At 42.3% G+C, this 20745-nt stretch overlaps 1 protein-coding gene across 1 annotated transcript in view; it reads left to right on the forward strand.

Moving 5' to 3' along the window:
- LIPH (lipase H) overlaps positions 1-19903 on the forward strand; it is a 53226-nt gene extending 33323 nt beyond the window's left edge. Inside the window, exons 7-10 of the mRNA XM_069558669.1 lie at positions 737-832; positions 2710-2821; positions 16312-16485; positions 18145-19903. Coding sequence (XP_069414770.1) covers positions 737-832; positions 2710-2821; positions 16312-16485; positions 18145-18232 — 470 coding nt within the window. The 3' untranslated portion in view covers positions 18233-19903. The remainder of the gene's footprint in view (positions 1-736; positions 833-2709; positions 2822-16311; positions 16486-18144) is intronic.
- Positions 19904-20745: the final 842 nt, after the last annotated feature.

Raw genomic sequence — 20745 nt, forward strand, 5'->3', positions numbered from 1 at the left:
AGGACGTTCTCTTGCCTCTGGACATAGTTACATGGCCATTCCAAGTTCTGTGCAGTTTAGGGGCCCAATTATAGTTCTTCAAGAAAGCACATTGTTTTGCAAAAGTGATGCTGCTCTAGGTATAAATCTGAATCTGTTTTAAATAATCTAGAAAATGAAGGTATTACTGAAAAATATCAGTGCTGTTTTTAGCCTAGGACTTCCCTGGAGGCTCAGTCGGTAAAGAATCTGCCTGCAAAGTGGGAGACCTGGGCTCGATCCCTGGGTTGGGAAGATCCCCTGGAGAAGGGCACGGCAACCCACTCCAGTATTCTTGCCTGGAGAATTCCATGGAAAGAGGAGCCTGGTGGACCACAGTCCATGGGGTCACAAAGAGTGGGACATGTCTGAGAGACTAAGCACGGCACATTTTTAGTTTTCAGTGTGTGTCACTCCCCACATCCCTGCTACTGCGAACCAGGGCTGGGTGATGTAATGTCAGTAGAAAGAGGGGAAAAGTCACCGGAGGGTCCTTTTGCAAGCCCCAGCTCTGAAGGCTAGGGTTGTGAGAAAAGTAAGGGGGCTGCTGGGGAGGGGCATGCCCTTGTGGCCCTGCAGGTCCTCACCGCGGGGGTGGGTATGAGGGCGATTGTCTCGGCGGTGGTGGTGGCAGTCAAACCTGCTGTTCAGTCTCCCCAGCTGCTTTTATGTTCATAGAACACATGTTGACATTACACTCTTCTGGCTTGTTTTATAGGCTATTATGCTGATAACTGGAAAGACTATTTAAGGGAGGGGGACCCTCCTATGATTAAAGCATTCTTTGACACAGCTGAGGAGAAACCCTTCTGCAGTGAGTGGTGAATGTGCTTGTTTGCTATTGCCTGACTCTTATTTTTGGAATGTCTGAGTCTCAGCTTCCTGGTTACTTCTTGGCACATGAAGGCCGTGGTGAAGCATGAACTTTGGAGCTGGAAGGACCTAGGTTGAATCTTGACTCTACCACACTACAGCTGTGTAACCAAGACACTTAACCTCTCTGAGTCTCAAAGTTCTGCTTGGTAAAATGGGGACAATCATGCCTATCTTCTGGATTATAAGAATTAAAATCTCAACAAGTCATAGTTGTTAGCTCCACTGGATGGTCATTCTAATTACTAAGATCTTCCAGAAAATTTGCTTGAGACATGAGGTTATGACTAGGAAAAGTTGGCTGTCAACCATATCTATAGGCCAATTCCAGCTCCAAAGTAGCCACAGTGACTTTCTAAAGACACTGAGAGGTTGGGTATTCAAGATGGAAGCTAAATAGGCCAGCCGATGATTAGATGCCCTAGGAAGCAAGTAGGAATTTCCCTGGGTAGATGTACGTTTTACAATCTTATCTCCCTTTTCACTTTCCTTGGGAGTCTCCCTTATGAAGGAGGTTGCACATCACCAGGTTTCCCTCCTCTTTTGGAGCATGTATAGCAGCTCAGGGTTTGGTATCTGCCTGATCCAAATGGGACAAGCTCCTGAGTAATAACAGGCCGTGAAACAGCAACTCCATGGCTGACGTTATGCCCCTGTAGGACTGTCATCTCCCTGAGCCTCTTCGCCATTTTCTGCAAGTCTGACCCAGAGATAGTAAATTTGACTATCATGGTGGGATCCCCATCTTTCCAGATCATTATCGACCTTGGGGAGCAAAGAGTAGGTAGGAAGAAAAGTTCTCTGGACATTTTATGTGCCCTCATTCATTCAGTAGGAATTAATGGGTATCAGTTGGAGACAGAAATGGCAACCCACTCCAGTATTCTTGCCTGGAGAATCCCATGGACAGCTGTCAGGCTACAGTCCATGGGGTCACACAGAGTCGAACACGACTGAAGAGAGTTAGCAAGCAAGCAAGCAATGGGTATCAATAGGTATTTCTGCTGGGATTACAAAGGGATCATCATCCCTTCCCAGTTATTGTTGTAGCATTAATATATTTTAGCTTTTTTTTTAACCCCATAAGACATCACATAGGCAATATTTGCATGGATATACACATTCATTTGCCACTTTTTTGATTATAATTTTTCTTGTATTTTGTAAATACAGTAATTACTGTAAATACAGTAATTCATGTGCTGACTAATGAGGGGAGAAGACCAGAGCATGAAAAGAACTCTGAGAGAGACCTGACTGAGTCTGAGCATCAGTGAAGGTCTCCTGGAGGAAGTGCATTAAGTCAAAACCTGAAGGATGAATTGGCAAAGGGGACAAAGCCCAGACATGGGAGAGAGTATGGCAGTGCAGGTGGCATTATGGCATGACTGGGCAGAGATGAGGGAGGCTGGGCAGGCTAGTGGACATGACCCAGACTGAGGAAGGCCTCGTCAGCTGGTGAGGGTCTCCACATGGCCCCCTATTTAGTTTATTCTAAAGCGGGCAGGAATAGTGGTGAATCAGTCATACTTGGCAGTAGGCCATGAGACTTCAGTCAATAACGTGGGAACACTGATCCAAGAGTGGTGCCTGAACATGGCATCTGGATACCATTGAGTTCTGCCATCCCTCAGGCCATCTTTACCAAAGAGAATAGAGAGAAATATTGGAAAATTCTGCCCGAATCTTTGCAGAAAAACTAGAGAGGAAGGGAAAAAGAGACCTAGTTATTAGGTAGGCCAGGTTTTCAGGAACTGAACATTCAGGAAAGCATTTGGGATTATTTCTCTCATACCATGCTTTCTCCCTGTTTTGAAGTATATCATTACTCTGTGGATATTATAACCTGGAATAAGAATGTAAGAAGAGGATCCATTACAATCAAATTGAAAGACAAAGCTGGAAACACGACAGAATCCAAAATCAATCAGTAAGTTGGGCTAGGATTATTTGCAACTTGCTACTTTCTTTTTTGTTTAGAGAAGTTAAATTCCAAATATATCAACTTTTTAATCATAGAACTGTACCTGGCTTTGTCCTGTGAAAGATATAAAGGGAATATGTTGTTTGTGGCTCTTGATCTTTCAGACTCTTGATAAATGGAACTGGTGCAGAAATTTTCTTTCCTTCTACTTTCTTTCCCCGCTTCTTTCTCCCTCCCTTCCCTCCTTTCCTCCTGCCTTCCCTTTTTTTCCCTCCAAATTCTTTCCCCATTTAGTTTGTTAAATAATACTGAGCAGAATTCCCTGTGCTATACAGTAGGTCCTTGTTGGTTATCCCTTTTATTTTCTAAATAACTTTATTTATTTATTGTCTGTGCTGGGTCTTCATTGCTATGCGCAGGTGAGTGGGAGCTACTCTCTAGGTGCGGTGTGCAAGCTTCTCATTGCAGTGGCTTCTCTTGTTGTGGAGCACAGGTGCTAGGCATGTTGGCTTAGAGCTTAGTTGCCCCACACCATGTGAAATTATCCCCGACCAGGGATCGAACCCATGTCCCTTGCATTGGCAGGTGGATTCTTATCCATTGTACCACCAGGGAATTCCTGGTTATCCATTTTAAATATAGCAGTGTGTACATGTCAATCCCAAACTCCCTTACTATCCCTTCCTCTCATTCCTCTCTGCTGGTGACCATCAGTTTGTTCTCTAAGTCTGTGAATCTGTTTTGTAAATAAGTTCATTTGTATCATTTCTTTTTTATCATACCAGATTTCTCTTTCTCTGTCTGACTTACTCTACTCAGTATGACAGTCTCTGCTGCTACTGCTGCTGCTGCTAAGTCACTTCAGTCATGTCTGACTCTGTGTGACCCCATAGACGGCAGCCCAGCAGGCTCCCCCATCCCTGGGATTCTCCAGGCAAGAATACTGGAGTGGGTTGCCATTTCCTTCTCCAATGCATGAAAGGGAAAAGTCAAAGTGAAGTCGCTCAGTTGTGTCCGACTCTTAGCGATCCCATGGACTGCAGCCTACCAGGCTCCTCCATCCATGGGATTTTCCAGGCAAGAGTACTGGAGTGGGATGACAGTCTCTAGGTTTGCTTAAACATTTAATTACAAAAGTCATCCCTGCTCACTGTAAATGATTTAAAGCAGTAAGGAAATATGTGACATCCCAACCATCCCATGCCCAAAGGTACCCACTCACACACATACATTTCTATTCTTTTCTGAGCTCATAATATACATATATACACAAACATATGTATGTCTCTGACACTTAGAAAATGTATTTTGCAATAGAAAATTGGAAAAATCCTAAAAGTCCAATGATGGGGAAATTGTTAAATATTCCCATATAATAAAACATTATTTAAGTATTGTTATTTATAAAAAATTAAATGAAATGCTTATAACGCACTAAGTGGAAAAAATAAAGTTATATTTTATAAAATCATATATAGTATACAACTAGCACACAATGTCAAAATAATGAAAAAGAAGCAAGTCAAAATAAGTTAGATTGCCCCTTGGGTGGAAGGGATATGAGTCCTTTCTAAAGTTTCTCTTTCCTTTTCAGTTTTCTGTGCTGTTGTATATATATAGTTTTAGAAGGACTAATAATTTTTTCTTCTATTACTTCTATAATCAAGAAAAAAGGGGGGAAATCCCCAAACCTTTTAATTTAAGTAAAAGCATTGAGACTCATTTCATTCATTTACTCAGGAGATGTTTCCTGGGTCCTTTTATCTTCTGGACACTTGTCTCTTGGCCTCATTCATAGAGGACCATGTAGAAGGTTCTCCGAAACTGGCGATTGTCTCATAGGCTGGCTCACTGTGCAGATAAATAGGGAAGGTGTGGGGGTTCTTTTTGGTCATACCATGTGGCTTGTGGGGTCTTAGTTTCTTAACCAGGGATTGAATTCGAACCCTCAGCAGTGAAAGTGCAGAATCCTAACCACTGGACCGCCAAGGAATTCCCTGTAAGTGACTTTTTCAAATGCATCCTTGGAACATAATAATAACAGCCTTTGTTTACTGAACCAAGCACATTACAGACAGTGGTTAATGTAGCTCTCACTAAAACCCTGTGAGGTGGTATTATCATCCCTATTTTATATATGAGGAAACTGAGGCTCAGGGAGGGCAAGGGATTTGGCCAATTTCACACTCTTTTCAGCATCAAGATCCCCCAGTCCATATTTTCAGGGAGGGAACTGCAAGGGGCCCCATCTGGAGAAACCAGTCTCAGGTACTTTATAGGCTACAATGAGAAAGGGGGGCAGAGCCCTCATCTGGAGAGTCTAAGAAACAGCAGGGAGACTGCAGTTCTATGAAGAGCAAAACTTGGGTACATATTTGCTACACATGTCTTGGAAATTTCAATTTTATATAGTAAATTTCTCCTAAGTAGGAATTCCTGAATTTGGAGGGAGACTGCAGTTCTATGAAGAGCAAAACTTGGGTACATATTTGCTTTACATGTCTTGGAAATTTCAATTTTATATAGTAAATTTCTCCTAAGTAGGAATTCCTGAATTTGGAGGCTCCTTTCTCTCTTTTATGAAGGCTTGTTTCTTGATTAAGATAGAGAGCTTAATATCTTTTTAAAGTCATGTTCAGTCATTTCTATTTTAGTTATGTTTGTGAAAAAGTCACCACTGATCAAAGAATATATGGGAAATAAGTAAATAATTGTTCTATTTTGTGGTAAGATTATGGCTACTTTTCTTTCTTTTGCCAGGTAAACTTTAACATTTTAGTATTCAGTATCTTTACAATTTAAGAAAAGGAAAATAATATTAGGGTATGTACCTTGAGTTTTGGGGGCTTTCTGGGTAGCTCAAATGGTAAAGAATCTGCCTGCAATGCAGGAGACCTGGGTTCAGTCCTTGGGTTGGGGAGATAACCTGGAGAAGAGCATGGCAAACCCACTTCAGTATTCTTGCCTGGACAGTTCCATGGACAGAGGAGCCTAGTGGCCTCCAGTCCATGGGATCGCAAACAGTCAGACATGACTCAGCGACTAACACAGACACACAGACAGACAGACAGACAGACAGACACACACACACACACACACACACACACACACACAGCTTGAGTTTATTCAGTCTTACCAGACAGTGGGCACATATGAAGTCACATTCAAGGATATTACCTGCATGTTGATTCTCCCTCTACACATGATTCAAATGTATTTCTTATTTTTCAGCCTTAAAAAATTCAGATATAATTCACATACCAAAAAGTTCACCTTTTAAAAGTTTGTAATCCAGGGGGTTTTAGTATATTTATACAACATGAAACCATCAATACCATCTAATTTCAGAGCATTTTTGTCATCTCAAAAAGAAAGCCCATACTTGTCAGTAGTAATTCCCCATTCCTTCCTCCTGGCCAGCTCCTGTCAACCACTCATCTGCTGTGTTTTTATAGATTTTTCTATTCTAGGCATGTCATATAAATGGAATCATACAATATGTGGTTTTTGTTTTGCTTTATGTGATATTTTTAAGATTCATCTATGTTATGGCATTCATCAGTACTTTATTCCTTTTTATGCCTGAATAATATTCTGTTTTATGGATATTCCATATTTTATTTTGATCCGCTGACCTCTGGCTCAGCAAGTTTCCACTGCACAGTCTGCTCACTCATACCACATTTTATTTACCCATTCACCATTTGATGGATATTTGGGTTCTTTCTGCTTTGGGCTGTTATCAGTAATGCTGCTATGAACATGTATGTACAGGTTTTTGTGTGGACATAGGTTTTCATTTTTCTTGGGTATATACCTAGAAGTGGACTCTCTTGTTCATACAGAACTTTGTGTTTAACTTTTCAAGGAATTTCTACCAAACTGTTTTCAAAAAGGAAGCACCATGTTACGCTCCCTCCAGCAATATATGAGAGTTCCATTTCCTCCACATCCTTGCCAAGATTCTTATCGTCAGTCTTTTAAGACTTTTCTTTTAAATTTTAATTAAGAAACCCATAAAATTTACCACCTTAATCATGTTTAAGTGTACGGCTCCTTATTAAGCGTGTTCACATTGTTGTGAAACAGATCTGCAGAACTTTCACCTTGAAAACCTGAAACTACAGATCCATTAAATAAAAATTCCCAATACAACCACCATTGTACTATTTTTATGAATTTGATTGCTTTAGATACATTATGGGATTCCTGGTGGCTCAGTGGTAAAGAATCCACCTGCCAGTGCAGGATATGCAGGTTTGATCCCTGCATCAGGAAGATTCCCTGGAGAAGGGCATGGCAACCCACTCCAGTGTTCTTGCCTGAAGAATCCCATGCACAGAGGAGCCTGGTGGGCTACAGTCTATGGGGTCACCAAGAGTCAGACATGACTGAAGCCACTTAGCACGCAGCACAGAGACATCATATGAGTTGAATCATACAATATTTGTACTTTTGTGATTGGCTTTTTTCACCTAGCATTGTGTCCTCAAGTTTTGTCCATGTTACAGCTTGTGACCAGAATTTCCTTTCTTTTTAAGAATGAATAATATTCCATTAGGCTTCCCTGATAGCTCAGTTGGTAAAGAATCTGCCTGCAGTGCAGGAGACCCTGGTTCGATTCCTGGGTCAGGAAGATCCACTGGAGAAGAGATAGGCTATCCAGTCCAGTATTCTTGGGCTTTCCTTGTGGCTCAACTGGTAACGAATCCGCCTGCAGTGCAGGAGACCTCAGTTCGATTCCTGGGTTGGGAAGGTCTCCTCTAGAAGGGAAAGACCACCCACTCCAGTATTCTGGCCTGGAGAATTCCATGGACTGTATAGTCCATGGGATCACAAAGAGTCAGACATGACTGAGGGACTTTCACTTTCACTGTCAATATTTCATTGTATATATACATCACATTTGGAGAAGGACATGACAACCCACTCCAGTACTCTTGCCTGGAAAATCCCATGGACAGAGGGGCCTGGTAGGCTGCAATTCATGGGGTCACAAAGAGTCGAACACGACTGAGCGACTTCACTTTGACTTTACAGTTTCATGCATTGGAGCAGGAAATGGCAGCCCACTCCAATATTCTTGCCTGGAGAATCCCAGGGACAGAGGAGCCTGGTGGGCTGCTGTCTATGGAGTCGCACAGAGTCGGACACGACTGACGCGACTTAGCAGCAGCAGCATCATATGTCACATTTCGTTTATCCATTCATCCATGTCTGTCTTTTGTTACAGCTATTCTCATGGGCATTGCATGATATCATGTTGTGGTTTTGATTTGCAATTTCCTAATGATTAATAATGTTGAGTATCTTTCATGTGCTTGTGGGCCATTTGTATAGCCTTTTGGAGAAATGTCTGTTCATATTCTTTACCCATTTTTCCTTTTGTTAGTCAGTTGTGTCTGACTCTTTGCAGCCCCATGGACTATAGCCCTCCAGGCTCCTCTGTCCTTAGAATTCTGCTTGCAAGAATACTGGAGTGGGCAGTCATAAAAAGGAATGTATTTGAGTCAGTTCTAATGAGGTGGATGAACCTAGAGCCTATTATACAGAGTGAAGTACGTCAGAAAGAGAAAGATAAATATCCTATTCTAACGCATATATGCGGAATCTAGAAAAGTTGTACTGAAGAATTTATTTATAGGGCAGCAATGGAGAAACAGACATAGAGAATACACTTATGGACATGGGAAGAGGGGAGGAGAGGGTGAGATGTATGGAAAGAGTAACATGGAAACTTACATTACCATATATAAAATAGATAGCTAACGGGAATTTGCTGTATGTCTCAGGAAACTCAAACAGGGGCTCTGTATCAACCTGGAGGGGTGGGATGGGGAGGAAGATGGGAGGGAGGTTGAAAAGGGAGGGAATATATGTATACCTTTGGAAGGAATGATGCTAAAGCTGAAACTCCAGTACTTTGGCCACCTCATGCGAAGAGCTGACTCATTGGAAAAGACTCTGATGCTGGGAGGGATTGGGGGCAGGAGGAGAAGGGGACGACAGAGGATGAGATGGCTGGATGGTATCACTGACTCGATGGACGTGAGTCTGAGTGAACTCCGGGAGTTGGTGATGGACAGGGAGGCCTGGTGTGCTGTGATTCATGGGGTTGCAAAGAGTCGGACACGACTGAGCGACTGAACTGAACTGAACTGATGGCTGATTCAGGTTGAGGTTTGACAGAAAACAACAAAATTCTGTAAAGCAACTATCCTTCAATTAAAAAATAAATAAAATTTTTTAAAAAAGAATCCTGGAGTGGGTATCCATTCCCTTCTCAAGGGGATCTTCCCAATCCAGGGACCAAACCTGGGTCTCCTGCATTGCGGGCAGATTCTTTCCTGTCTGAGCCACCATAGTATAAGCCCATTTTTCCTTTTAAATAGACTTTATTTTTTAGAGCAATTTTTAAGTACACAGCAAAACTGAGCAGAAAATACAGTGATTTCCCATATTCTTTTTGCCCCCTCATAGGGGATAGCCTCCCTCAGAACCAAAGTCTGGCACCAGCATGGTACATTTGTTGCAACTGAAGAATCTCCACTGATATGTTATTCTTACCCAAAGTCCATAGTTTACATTAGGGTTCCTCTTTGGTGTTGTACATGCTATGAGTTTTGTCAAATGTACGATGACATATGTCTGTCATTGTAGGATCACAGAATAGCTTCACTGCCTAAAAATGTGTGCTCTGCCTATTCATCCCTCCTTTCCCCAACCACTGGGAACCACTGAAATTTTTTTTTTTTTACTGTTTCCATAGTTTTGCATTTTCCAGAATGTCAAATAATTAGAATAATACAGTAGGTAACCTTTTCAGATTAGCTTCTTTCACTTAGTAATAAGCATTTAGAGTTCCTCCTTTTTTTTTTTTTAATTACTTGACAGCTCATTTTCTTTTACCTTCATTTCCTTTTCTATTGTCTGATGTATCATGAGCTTCCCTGGTGGCTCAGTGGTAGAGAATTTGCCTGCAATGCAGGAGATTTGGTTTCTGTCCCTGGGTCACAAAGAATCCCCTGGAGAAGGGAATAGCAACCCGCTCCAGTATTCTTTCCTGTAGCCTGGCAGGGTACAGTCCATGGATGGCAAAGTGTCGTACATGACTTAGCAACTAAACAACAGCACCAATGACAAGTTGGTTTATCACATTTTATTTACCCATTTACCTACAAAAGACATCTTGGCAGCTTTCTAAAAATTAATTAATTAGAAAAAATTTTGGGCCGCACTGAGAGGTTTGCAGGATCTCAGCTCCCTAGCCGGGGATTGAAACTGCGCCCTCAGCAATGAAAGCACACACAGTCCCAACCACTAGAACCCAGGGAATTCCACCTTGGCAGGTTTTTCCCTCCAGGAAAGTCCCCGATATCTGGGTGCAAATTTGTGTGTGCCTTACCCATTTTAAACTAGGCTAATGAGCTGTTTATCTTTGAGTTGCAAAGGTTCTGTATATATTCTGGGTACAAGGCTTTTATAGTTTTATGTCTCGCATTTAGGTCTTTGATCCCTTTGGAGTTTTTTTAAATATTTATTTATGTGGCCACTCCCAATCTTAGCTGTGGCATGGTGGGACTTTCATTGTGGCATGCAGGATCTTTTGTTGTGGCATTCGAACTCTCAGTTGCGGCACATGGAATCTAGTTCCCTTGACCAGAAATCAAACCCTGGTTCCCTGCATTAGGAGTGCAGAATCTTAGCCGCTCGACCACCAGGGAAGTTCTGTCATGTCTCTTTTTAAAATTCCTTTCTTAAGAGATTTTTCTTCTGCAGCTTTTCTTGGTTGTTATTCAGACAGGTGAACATAAGTCTTCAATGCATGGTGTTCCCTAAAGCACTGGAAAACAGACTTTTCCTCCTCAAGACAATTTTCAGTTTGAAACGGCAAAATACTCTTAAGCTGAAGCATGAGGGTCATATTCTGGCTCTTCTTGAGGACATTATGGGAAGTCAGGCTGCTCTGGCCACTTTCCCCGCTTTCCTAGAACAGGAGTGGACTTCCTTTGGCTCTCTTTCCTTTTATGGGACATTATTTTGGGAGTCTGTGCCTAAATGTTTTCCCATATCCCTTGGCAGTTTGAAATTCCACAGTGAAACCCTTGACTGAGCCTGACAGTCACCAGCAAGTGCTTCCTTACCGGGTTGCTTGAGTGCTGTATTTCTTGCATCACGTTTCCTTCATGTAAGCACATATTTGTATGCTCCGACAATTCTGAGAAATCTTGGTAGGTTTCAACATTCTGATCTTTTGTATTTTTTTCTTGTTTCTTTTCGCAGTTAGCATTATGGATCCATCAGGGTCTGGTGCAGAGGGGATGGGCAGGTGGGCTGCCTGCCTCCTGTCTGCAGAGCAAGGGGTGCCCCGGTTTTGCCCAGTGCACGCCGTTCCCCTGGGAAGATCGCTTCGGTGTTCCCAAACCCCCGCATTCACTCCACTTCTGCCGGCCTCCTCCCACGGGGCCTCCTCACTCTCACCCAGACCAGGCGGAGGAGTCTCTCGCCTGCAGCTGCTGCACAGATGCCACGTGGATCAGGCGTCTGTGCCACCCGCAGCCAGTACCTAGGGCACCCGCATATCTTCCCGCCTGCAGCTAGCGGTCATAAAGCCCGAAACCCGTGACTTTCCCCGCTCCCTTTCAAATGCCTGTATCATTATTGTAATTATTTTACTATGTGCGGGAATTCTTTGAGGATCTGAGTAGAAGTAGATTTCTATAGAAGGGATTTGTGTTTGCGTCAGTGTAGTTCCTGGAGATAGCATCAATCTGGGACGGCTTTGCTTTTTAAACCTGAGGTTTCTCGGACCACAAGCAGTTCGAAGTGAAACTGTTGACCCACGTGAAGGGCAATCTGCATCTTAGCTTCACACAGTGTCAAGATTTGAGGCGGGGAATTTTCTGTCCCCTGAGGCGGTAGAAGGTTGTTTATTTCAAATTCATGTTTAGTTCACTCTTCCCCCCCAGACGTCTCCTATTCAACTCCTGACCTTGAGGGGCCCATAGACTTTGTTTCATGTCCTACTGCACTGCAAGGACATGAATATTGAAGCTCAAGCTTCAGTTCAGTTCAGTTCAGTCGCTCAGTCATGCCCAACTCTTTGAGACCCTATGAATCGCAGCACGCCAGGCCTCCCTGTCCATCACTAACTCCCAGAGTTCACTCAAATTCATGTCCATCGAGACGGTGATGCCATCCAGACATCTCATCCTCTGTCGTCCCCTTCTCCTTCTGCCCCCAATCCCTCCCAGCATCAGTCTTTTCCAATGAGTCAACTCTTTGCATGAGGTGGCAAGTATTGGAGTTTCAGCTTTAGCATCAGTCCTTCCAATGAACACCCAGGACTGATCTCCCAAGTTCCAAAAAAGACCAACCTAGGGTAATTCCAGTATTCCCCTTATCTATTTGGATTTCTGCTTTCATGTATTTTGAGGGTTTCTCAGTATTCTTTCCTTTCTTCTTAGTTCAATGCAATTTAAAAGGTTTTTAACTTTTGTTGTTGTACGTAATTGTATTTACTCTTATGAGATGTTTACAGGGTATTTAGGGTACCACACTGCCAGAACCCATAGTTCACTGGCTCTTACTCTATTTATTCTTGTATGAACCCAGCCTTGGTTAGTGCCTCCCTGTGTATCTCTAGACATTGCTCTTGGTGGAAGAGGGCATCTTACCTGTGTGCACAGACAATCCTGATCAGATCCAGGTTTCCTTTTTCCTGTCTGGCCTCCCTAGTACCCCCACTGGATTCTGCCATCTGCAGGTGGCATCACCTTCTCCTGAAGTCCCTACCTTTTCCTGGTTCCACAGCTGCCCTTGGAGAAGTGGGAAGGATCCCCTTTTCCCTTGCTAGACTCTGATCAAGAGAGGACCAGAGTTGAACTGTTTATAACCCTTTTTTGGTTAAACCACTCCTTTCCTATTGGTTTTTTTTTCTCTCTTTATTGTGAAAAATTAAAGTTAACAGAAAAGTTGCAGTAGTACTATGAGCTTTTTCTTTTTCTGAACCGTTCTATAGTTGTCACCAACATGCAGGCTCATCAACCCAAAGTACCATAATGTGTGTTTTCTATAAATAAGGACCCTCTCCTACATGACCACAATTGACCATCAGAATAAGAGAATATCATTGATCCATTGCTGCCATCTGATCCTGATCCTGTTTGGAACCAGCAGACTGGTTCCAAATAGGAAAAGGGGTACATCAAGGCTGTATATTGTCACCCTGTTTATTTAACTTGTATGCAGAGTACATCAGGAGACATGCTGGGCTGGATGAAGCACAAGCTGGAATCAAGGTTCCCAGGAGAAATATCAATAACCTCAGATATGCAGATGGCACAAAGTGAAGAAGACTTAAAGAGCTTCTTGAAGAAAGTGAAAGAAGAGAGTGAAAAAGTTGGCTTAAAGCTCAACTTTCAGAAAATTAAGATCATGGCATCCAGTCCCATCACTTCATGGCAAATAGGTGGAGAAACAGTGGCAGACTTTATTTTTGGGGGCTGCAAAATCACTGCAGATGGTGACTGCAGCCATGAAATTAAAAGATGCTTACTCCTTGAAAGGAAAGTTATGACCAACCTAGACAGCATATTAAAAAGCAGAGACATTACTTTGCCAACAAAGGTTCATCTAGTCAAGATTATGCGTTTTCCAGTGGTCATGTATGGATGTGATAGTTGGACTATAAAGGAAGCTGAGTATTGAAGAATTGATGCTTTTGAACTGTGGTGTTGGAGTAGAATCTTGAGAGTTCCTTGGATTTCAAGGAGATCCAACCAGTCCATCCTAAAGGAAATCAGTCCTGCGTGTTCATTGGAAGGACTGATGTTGAAGCTGAAACTCCAATACTTTGGCCACCTGATGCGAAGAGCTGACTCATTTGAAAAGACCCTGATTATGGGAAAGATTGAGGTGGGAGAAGAAGGGGACGACAGAGAATGAGATGGTTGGACGACATCACCAACTCAATGGACATGAGTTTGAGTAAATTCCAGGAGTTGGTGATGGACAGGGAGGCTTGGCATGCTGTAGTCCATGGGGTCGCAGAGTCGGACACAACTGAGTGACTGAACTGAACTGATCCTGAGACCCCATTCTAGTTTTACTAATTGTCCTAATAAACATTGTTTGTAGCAAAGGGATTCAGTTCAGGATTCCTGGCTGCATTTGGTAGTCCTGTTTCTTTAGTCTTCACCTTGGAACAGCTCTTCTGCCTTTCCTCAACTCTTTTGACCTTGACACTTTTGAGGATTACAGGCCGATTATTTTTAGCATATCTTCAGTTTGGGTTTCCCTGATGTTTCCTCATGATTAGATTCAGGGCGTGCATCTTTGGCAAGGACACCACAAAGGTGATGTCTGTCTCAGTGTATCCTGTTAGGAGGCTCACAATTTTGGTTTGTTTCATTAATGTGGATCAATTGATTAAGGTGATTTCTGCCAAGTTTCTCCACTGTATTTTGTGGCTGGGTACTTTGAGACTATGTAAATTGTCCATTACTCCTCTGACTTTTACCCACTAGTTTTACTGTTCCGCGGTTGAATTATTACTCTGATGGCTGACATATGGCGATTTTTCTAATTCAACATTTGGGAAAGGCATTCTCTTCTCACTTACTTATTCATTTCTTGGTTTATATCAATATGGGTTCCTGGATTTTTATTTTATTAGTGGAGACTTATCCTCAGTTGGGGCTTTCCAGGTGGCTCAGTGGTAAAGAAAGGAGATGAGGATTTGATCCCTGGGTCAGGAAGACCCCCTGGAGAAAGAAATGACAACTCACTCCAATATTCTTGCCTGGAGAATCCCATGGACAGAGGAGCCTAGTGGGTTACAGTCCATGGGGTTCCAAAGAATCGGACATGACTTAGTGACTAAACAGCAGTAAGAGCAAAACTGAAACTCTATACCCATTAAATAACATCTATTTATCCCTTCCTCTATTCTCTGGCAACCACCATTCTACTTTCTGTTTCTATGACTTTGACTACTTTAGATACATCATCTAAGTGGACTCAACAGTATTTTTTTGTGTGTGACTGATTTATTTCATTTAGCATAATGTCCTCAAGGCTCATTCATGTTATAGCATGTGAGAGGATTTCTTTTCTTTCTAAAACTGAATAATATTCCATTGTATGTACAAATCACATTTTAAAAATCTGTTCATCCATTGATGGACATTTGAGTTGCTTTCACCTTTTACCTGTTATAATAATGCTGCTATGAACATGGGTGTGCAAATGACTGTTTGAGACCTTGCTTTCAAGTCTTTTCAGTACACACCTAGAAGTAGAATTGTTGGATCATGTGGTAGTTCTACCTTAAATTTTTTGAGGAGCCTTCATACTGTTTGTCATAGTGGCTGTACTGTTTTACATTCCCACCAATACATACAGTTGTTCCAATTTTTCCATACTTCCACCAACACTTGCTTTGTTTTTTTGTTTTTCCCTACAGTAGCCATCCTAATGGGTTTGAAGTGATTCCATATTCTTTTGAACATCTCTATCATTCTTTGAGTATTTCTTACTTTTCGGGCATACATATCATTCTAGGATCACTTTTTGCTTTCCCTGCCCTAGCCCTGAAATCAACCATTTCTCCAGGGAGCCCTAGTTCCTTTTTTGTGGAGATGGCATTTAGAAACCAAAATCTGGGCAACCTTTTAGATTAGCTGTATGTGTAGCATTTCTGCTTTCCACAAGACTGACAGTGAGGCTGGGGCAACAAGCACCTCCTCACCCCCATCTCCACCTGCAAGCTAAGGATTCATTTCTGGAGCAATCATTTCTCCATAGCCCACTCTCCAGCTCCCCAGAGGGACAGTATCCAGCTAAAACTCCATTGGGTACACCTTAGGCTCAATTTGGGATTTCATTGGTAGGAAACATCTCCACACACTTAGAAAAAATTATTGGAACCTGTGGTGTAGCTATTTTAATTTGAGGTTTCCCTTGAGAGGTAGAACTGAACAAATATATGCTTAAGCACAATTTCTAAATTAGTATCTAGTTTGGCTAAAAAATATACCTATGCATCCAATAATGCAGTTCAATGGAGAAACCACAATTTTGAACTCAGCCAGAACCTAGTTTTTCTTCCTACAGTGCTATAGATAAGCCCTGTGACCTGGGAGAGCTTAAGCTCTGTGAGCATCTGTTTCCTTGTCTGTAAAATAAAGACAGTAATACCTTACAGAGTTTTTCAGGGGACTGGAGATATGTGTCAAGAGATAAGGAGGCTGTCTGACCTATAGCAGGTAGGCAGCACACACCTTTCCAGTGTCATAGCATTTCATCAGTCCTGGGGTCAGCAGCTTCACTTATGCTGATCCTTTGGAATCCAGTGGAGTTTGCTCATGAAAGTCACCTAGTGCAGGCTATGGGGTCAAATGGCTACCTGCTAATGAGTGATCTGTAGGCCTCAAATGGTTTTCTTTCATTGGTAATTTAGATTCACTTCAAAATATATTCTTTCTTCCTTCCAGTGAACCTGCAACATTTCAGAAATACCACCAAGTGAGCCTGCTTGCAAGATTCAGTCAAGATCTGGATAAAGTGGAAGCCATTTCCTTGGTGTTCTCTACAGGATCTGTAATCGGCCCGAGGTACAAGCTCAGGATTCTCCGAATGAAGTTAAGGTCACTTGGCCATCCAGAGAGGTAAGCTGAGGCAGGGTCTGACAAGCTCTTGTTTCCTAAAGATGTTATTGACTCCTGTCCAACCTGCTTGGTCTGATGTTTCAATAGGATTTCAGTAATCACAATGAAAGAAGTGAGGGGTTTTCCAAAACTAGATTTGATTAAATAAATTTCCTAGGGACTTCCCTAGTGGTCCACGGCTGAGGTCCACTCTTACAATGGGGATTTGGGGGGGCCAGGTTTGATCCCTGGCCCCACGTGGGGCCACATGCTTCAATGAAGACCCAGAGCAGCCAAATAAATAAAAATAAACTGAAAATAAATTTTAAAAGAAAAGTTGCCCAGTAATCCAAGAAAAATTTACTGGTATGCACTTAAAGATAAATGGGCCAATAATCCAAAGAAATAATGTTGTTACATGTTTAAACAATTTTTCCCTAGCACTCCACCCATGTTTTTTGCAAGCTGATACTCTGTTGTAGAAATGAAACCCTCATATAATTTGGCAAACTGATAAAACACAGCCCAGCATTTAAAAGGGTACAGAAAATTTGAAATATTTTATTACATTGATACAGGATAGAAGTAGATATCAACATTACATTTGATAACTGCACTGAGGAGGTCTTTGTTCTTAGGAAAAACATGCCAAAGTGTTAAAGGGGTAAGCAACCCATTCTCAGTTGGTTCAGAAAAAATAAACAGTGCGTATTTGTGTGTACAGAGAGGCAAAGACAAAGGGGGAGAAAGAACAAAGCTGTGATGGTACGTGTGTTTTGTGAGTAATGCCACACTTACAGTCCTTGCAGTCAACCTGTGGACGAAGAGACAGAAAATGATGTGAGCAGTTGTTGCTTTACATTTATAAATTCCTTTTTCCTGAATGTTTAGGATACTTTAAAACATTTAATAATACAAGTTCCACCCCCTCCTACTCCCCAAAGATAGTCATTATATCTTAACACTGGAACTTTTTTTAAAGAAAGATTTTTATTTATGTATTTTTGGCGTTGCTGGGTCTTCATTGCTGCGCAGGGGCTTTCTCCAGTTGTGATGCTTAGGCTTCTCCTTGTGGTGGCTTCTTTTGTTGTGGAGTATGGGCTCTAGGCCCATGGGCTTAACTGCTCACACAGCATGTGCGATCTTCCTGGACCAGCCATTGAACCTGTGTCCCCTGCATTGGCAAGTCGATTCTTAACCACTGGACCACCAGGGCACCCCAAACTGGGACCTTTTAATACTTCTTTCCTGGTTATCAAAGGAATACATATTCATTTTATAAATCTGAAAAGTACAAAAAGTGTTGAGAAGAATATCATAGATAATGTCATTATTCAGAGGCAACCACTGTTAAAATTTTTGCTTAATTTTTATTTTTGCTTAATTTTTAAAATCTTCTATTTTTTAAAATCTAGTTGAAATTATGTGGTAAATAAAATTTAACCCCACGATTTCTTATTTTTAATTAGTTTTTATTGACATATAGTTGCTTTACAAAGTTGTGTCAGTTTACTTACTGTTGTTGCTATGACTTTGCTTATTAACTGCGAGCATATTCCTAGAACATTAAAAATAATTGCTAAGTAATTTTATATCTGAGAGAGATTGTGTGATTTGTTCTGCTAGAATAAGGTATTTTTATCATTGCATTGACAGGGATATTTCATTTTGTTTTTACAGGCCCCAGTTGTGTCGGTATGATCTTGTACTGATGGAAAACGTTGAAACAGTCTTCCAACCTATTCTTTGCCCAAAGCTGCAGATGTAATTGTTGTCAGGACACCTGAGTACCAGTAACATCAAGAATGCTACAACTACAGGCTTTTTAAAGCTTCACTTCATCTTTTCCTCAAGGCACAAAAAGTATGGAATAACCAGGGTTGTTTTTTTTTTCTTTTACAGTAATGTCCTATGGATGTCACACTGCAAAATATCAAACAACCTTGGATTATGAAACAGTCTTGGGAAGGGAGTCTCTAAGTAGGGCAAATCAGAAATAGCTAGGTTCCCGACAGCTCAGCACCGTGTTAGGCTGTGTCCTGGGGCCTCCTTTGTTCCGACCTGTCGATTCTGCTTCTTGTCACTTGGAAAGTTCTGCCCGTCACAGTGGCCATCGAAGCATCTTAAGGGAAGGACTGGCTGGAGGCCTCACTTTGGACTTGACTCCATGTTCCCCATGCCAGATCCTTCCAGGCTCTGCACGAAGAAGGGAATGCAAACAGACCTACCTCACAGGGCTCTCGTGTAGGCTTGAGAGGCAAGGCTGTGAAAGATTCTTTGAAATCCCCTGGGTGCCACTTCTGTGAGTGGCTTGATACATGTGAATATGCTTTTATTTATTTTGATATGGGTTATCTAATGTGCAACAAGAGAGCTGCTCCTTATCAACACCAGCTTCTCTCTTAGGCTATTTGCTTTAGGAAGGCAGAAAACCATACCCCTGGGTTCCTGCCTTGTTTAAAATGGGTTAGTGCAGGAAGAGGTAGGGACAGACCAAGAGGGCAGCTGCTTGGACTAGACAGTAAGTGGATGAGGGAAGAAGAGCAGATGAAACAGAGGGGAAGCCCAGCTCAAAGGGACAAGGGATAGGGCAGGAGGCAGGAGAGAGGAAGTGGAGCTTGTTTTTCACTTAAGGTGAAGAAGCATCACTTTACATTTTAAGCAATACTTAATAAATGTTTTGTTTTTCTTTTTTACCAATGTAATCTGTAATTATTGAAGGAAATTTAGAAATGCACAAATGCAAAATGAAAATATGCTATCCATAGTCCCAGGGCTTCCCTGGTGGCTCAGTGGTAAAAAAAAGAATCTGCCTGCCAATGCAGGAGATGTGGGTTCAGTCCCTGGGTCAAGAATATCCTCTGGAGAAGGAAATGGCAACTCACTCCAGTATTCTTGCCCGGGAAATCCCATGGACAGAGGAGCCTGGCAGGCTACAGTCCATGGGGTCTCAAAAGAGTTGGACACGACTTAGCCACTGAACAACGATCATCCATCCATTGTCCCACCCGTTAGAGGTAATTTGTGTTACTCTTTTGGAGTGATGCTAAATAACCTGTTTGATAACATGTGAATTCAAAGCACTAACTTATTTGCTCTTGGAGCATCTGAAGCTTCCAGTCTGAGAAATTCTCAGGTTTCTCTAGGAAGAGGCATGATATATGAATCTGGAATGACAACAGCCAAGTCAAGAGGTCCCCCAAGGGCCAAGGTCAGAGGGGTCAGAACCACGAGAGGGTGATCCTTGAGCAGATGCCCAGGATGGAGACAGAGCCAAGGGGTGGACAGCACCCCTCCCCAAGCTGTGGGCACTGCAGGAAGTTTCCTGAAAGTCACAGGCCCACTAGCCTCCTCCCCATCGAAGTGACTGCTCTTCTACTGCTTTCTGTGAGAACAGTCTTAAATGGAATGTCTGTTTCATAAACGATGGAACTCTAAATATTCTGTGTGGCACGTCTTATCTTTATTTATACATACACAGCAAATACAGAGTCTGTTCCACTGAAGTGTGGGATGCTTGCAGCGAATGTCTGAACTCTGGAAGGAGGAAGGCTCAGCGATGCTCCTGCCCACCTGGACATTCTATCAGCCTTCCTCCGTCCCATGTTTCCAGCAGAGGTGGACTTAGAGATCTGGATGCTCATAGGTTCCGATTTCTTTTTAGAGTTTAACTGGTCCTGTATTCTGATTAGCATAGTTACTTTTTTGTCCTCTTTGCCTTCCTTGGTAAGCAGGGGATCAAAACAACAGCAGAAAAATGCCAGGAACAGCATTTCCATCGATTTATACGCTCCTCAGGCCAGTGGGTTTCTTTGAGTTTCTTCTCCTGGCATCTCCTAGCATGGTATCCACCTCACTGTGGAGTGGGAGGATGCATGAGCGAATAAATAAATGAAAGAAGCTTGGTCCCTGGAGTGGAGGTGGATTTCAGTGAGTTTCACGTGATAGTGATCAGGTGAAATGAAGGCAGTGACAGGTGTGACCACTCTCAGAATCTTTCTTCCCAAGCCCCTGGAACTTTTGACTCTGTCTCCAGTTATCCTTGCCTCTCTTCCTTCTCTTTGTTAGTGTATTTGTCTGAATCCCCGGCCAAAGATGCAGTTAAACTGTAGCCTACCCTGTTCGCTCTTCTATTCACTTGTATCTCCTCCTACCTAGCATTCTGACCTTCACTGGATGGTCATTTCCTCAGGGGAGTGTCCCCGGCCCTCATTTTTCCATAGAGCCTGCTGGACCTCTCCTTCCATAGCTATTTTAGTGTTTGTTTTTTTTTTAAACATG

This window comes from Ovis canadensis, chromosome 1, assembly GCF_042477335.2.
Source record: "Ovis canadensis isolate MfBH-ARS-UI-01 breed Bighorn chromosome 1, ARS-UI_OviCan_v2, whole genome shotgun sequence".
NCBI lineage: Eukaryota > Metazoa > Chordata > Mammalia > Artiodactyla > Bovidae > Ovis > Ovis canadensis.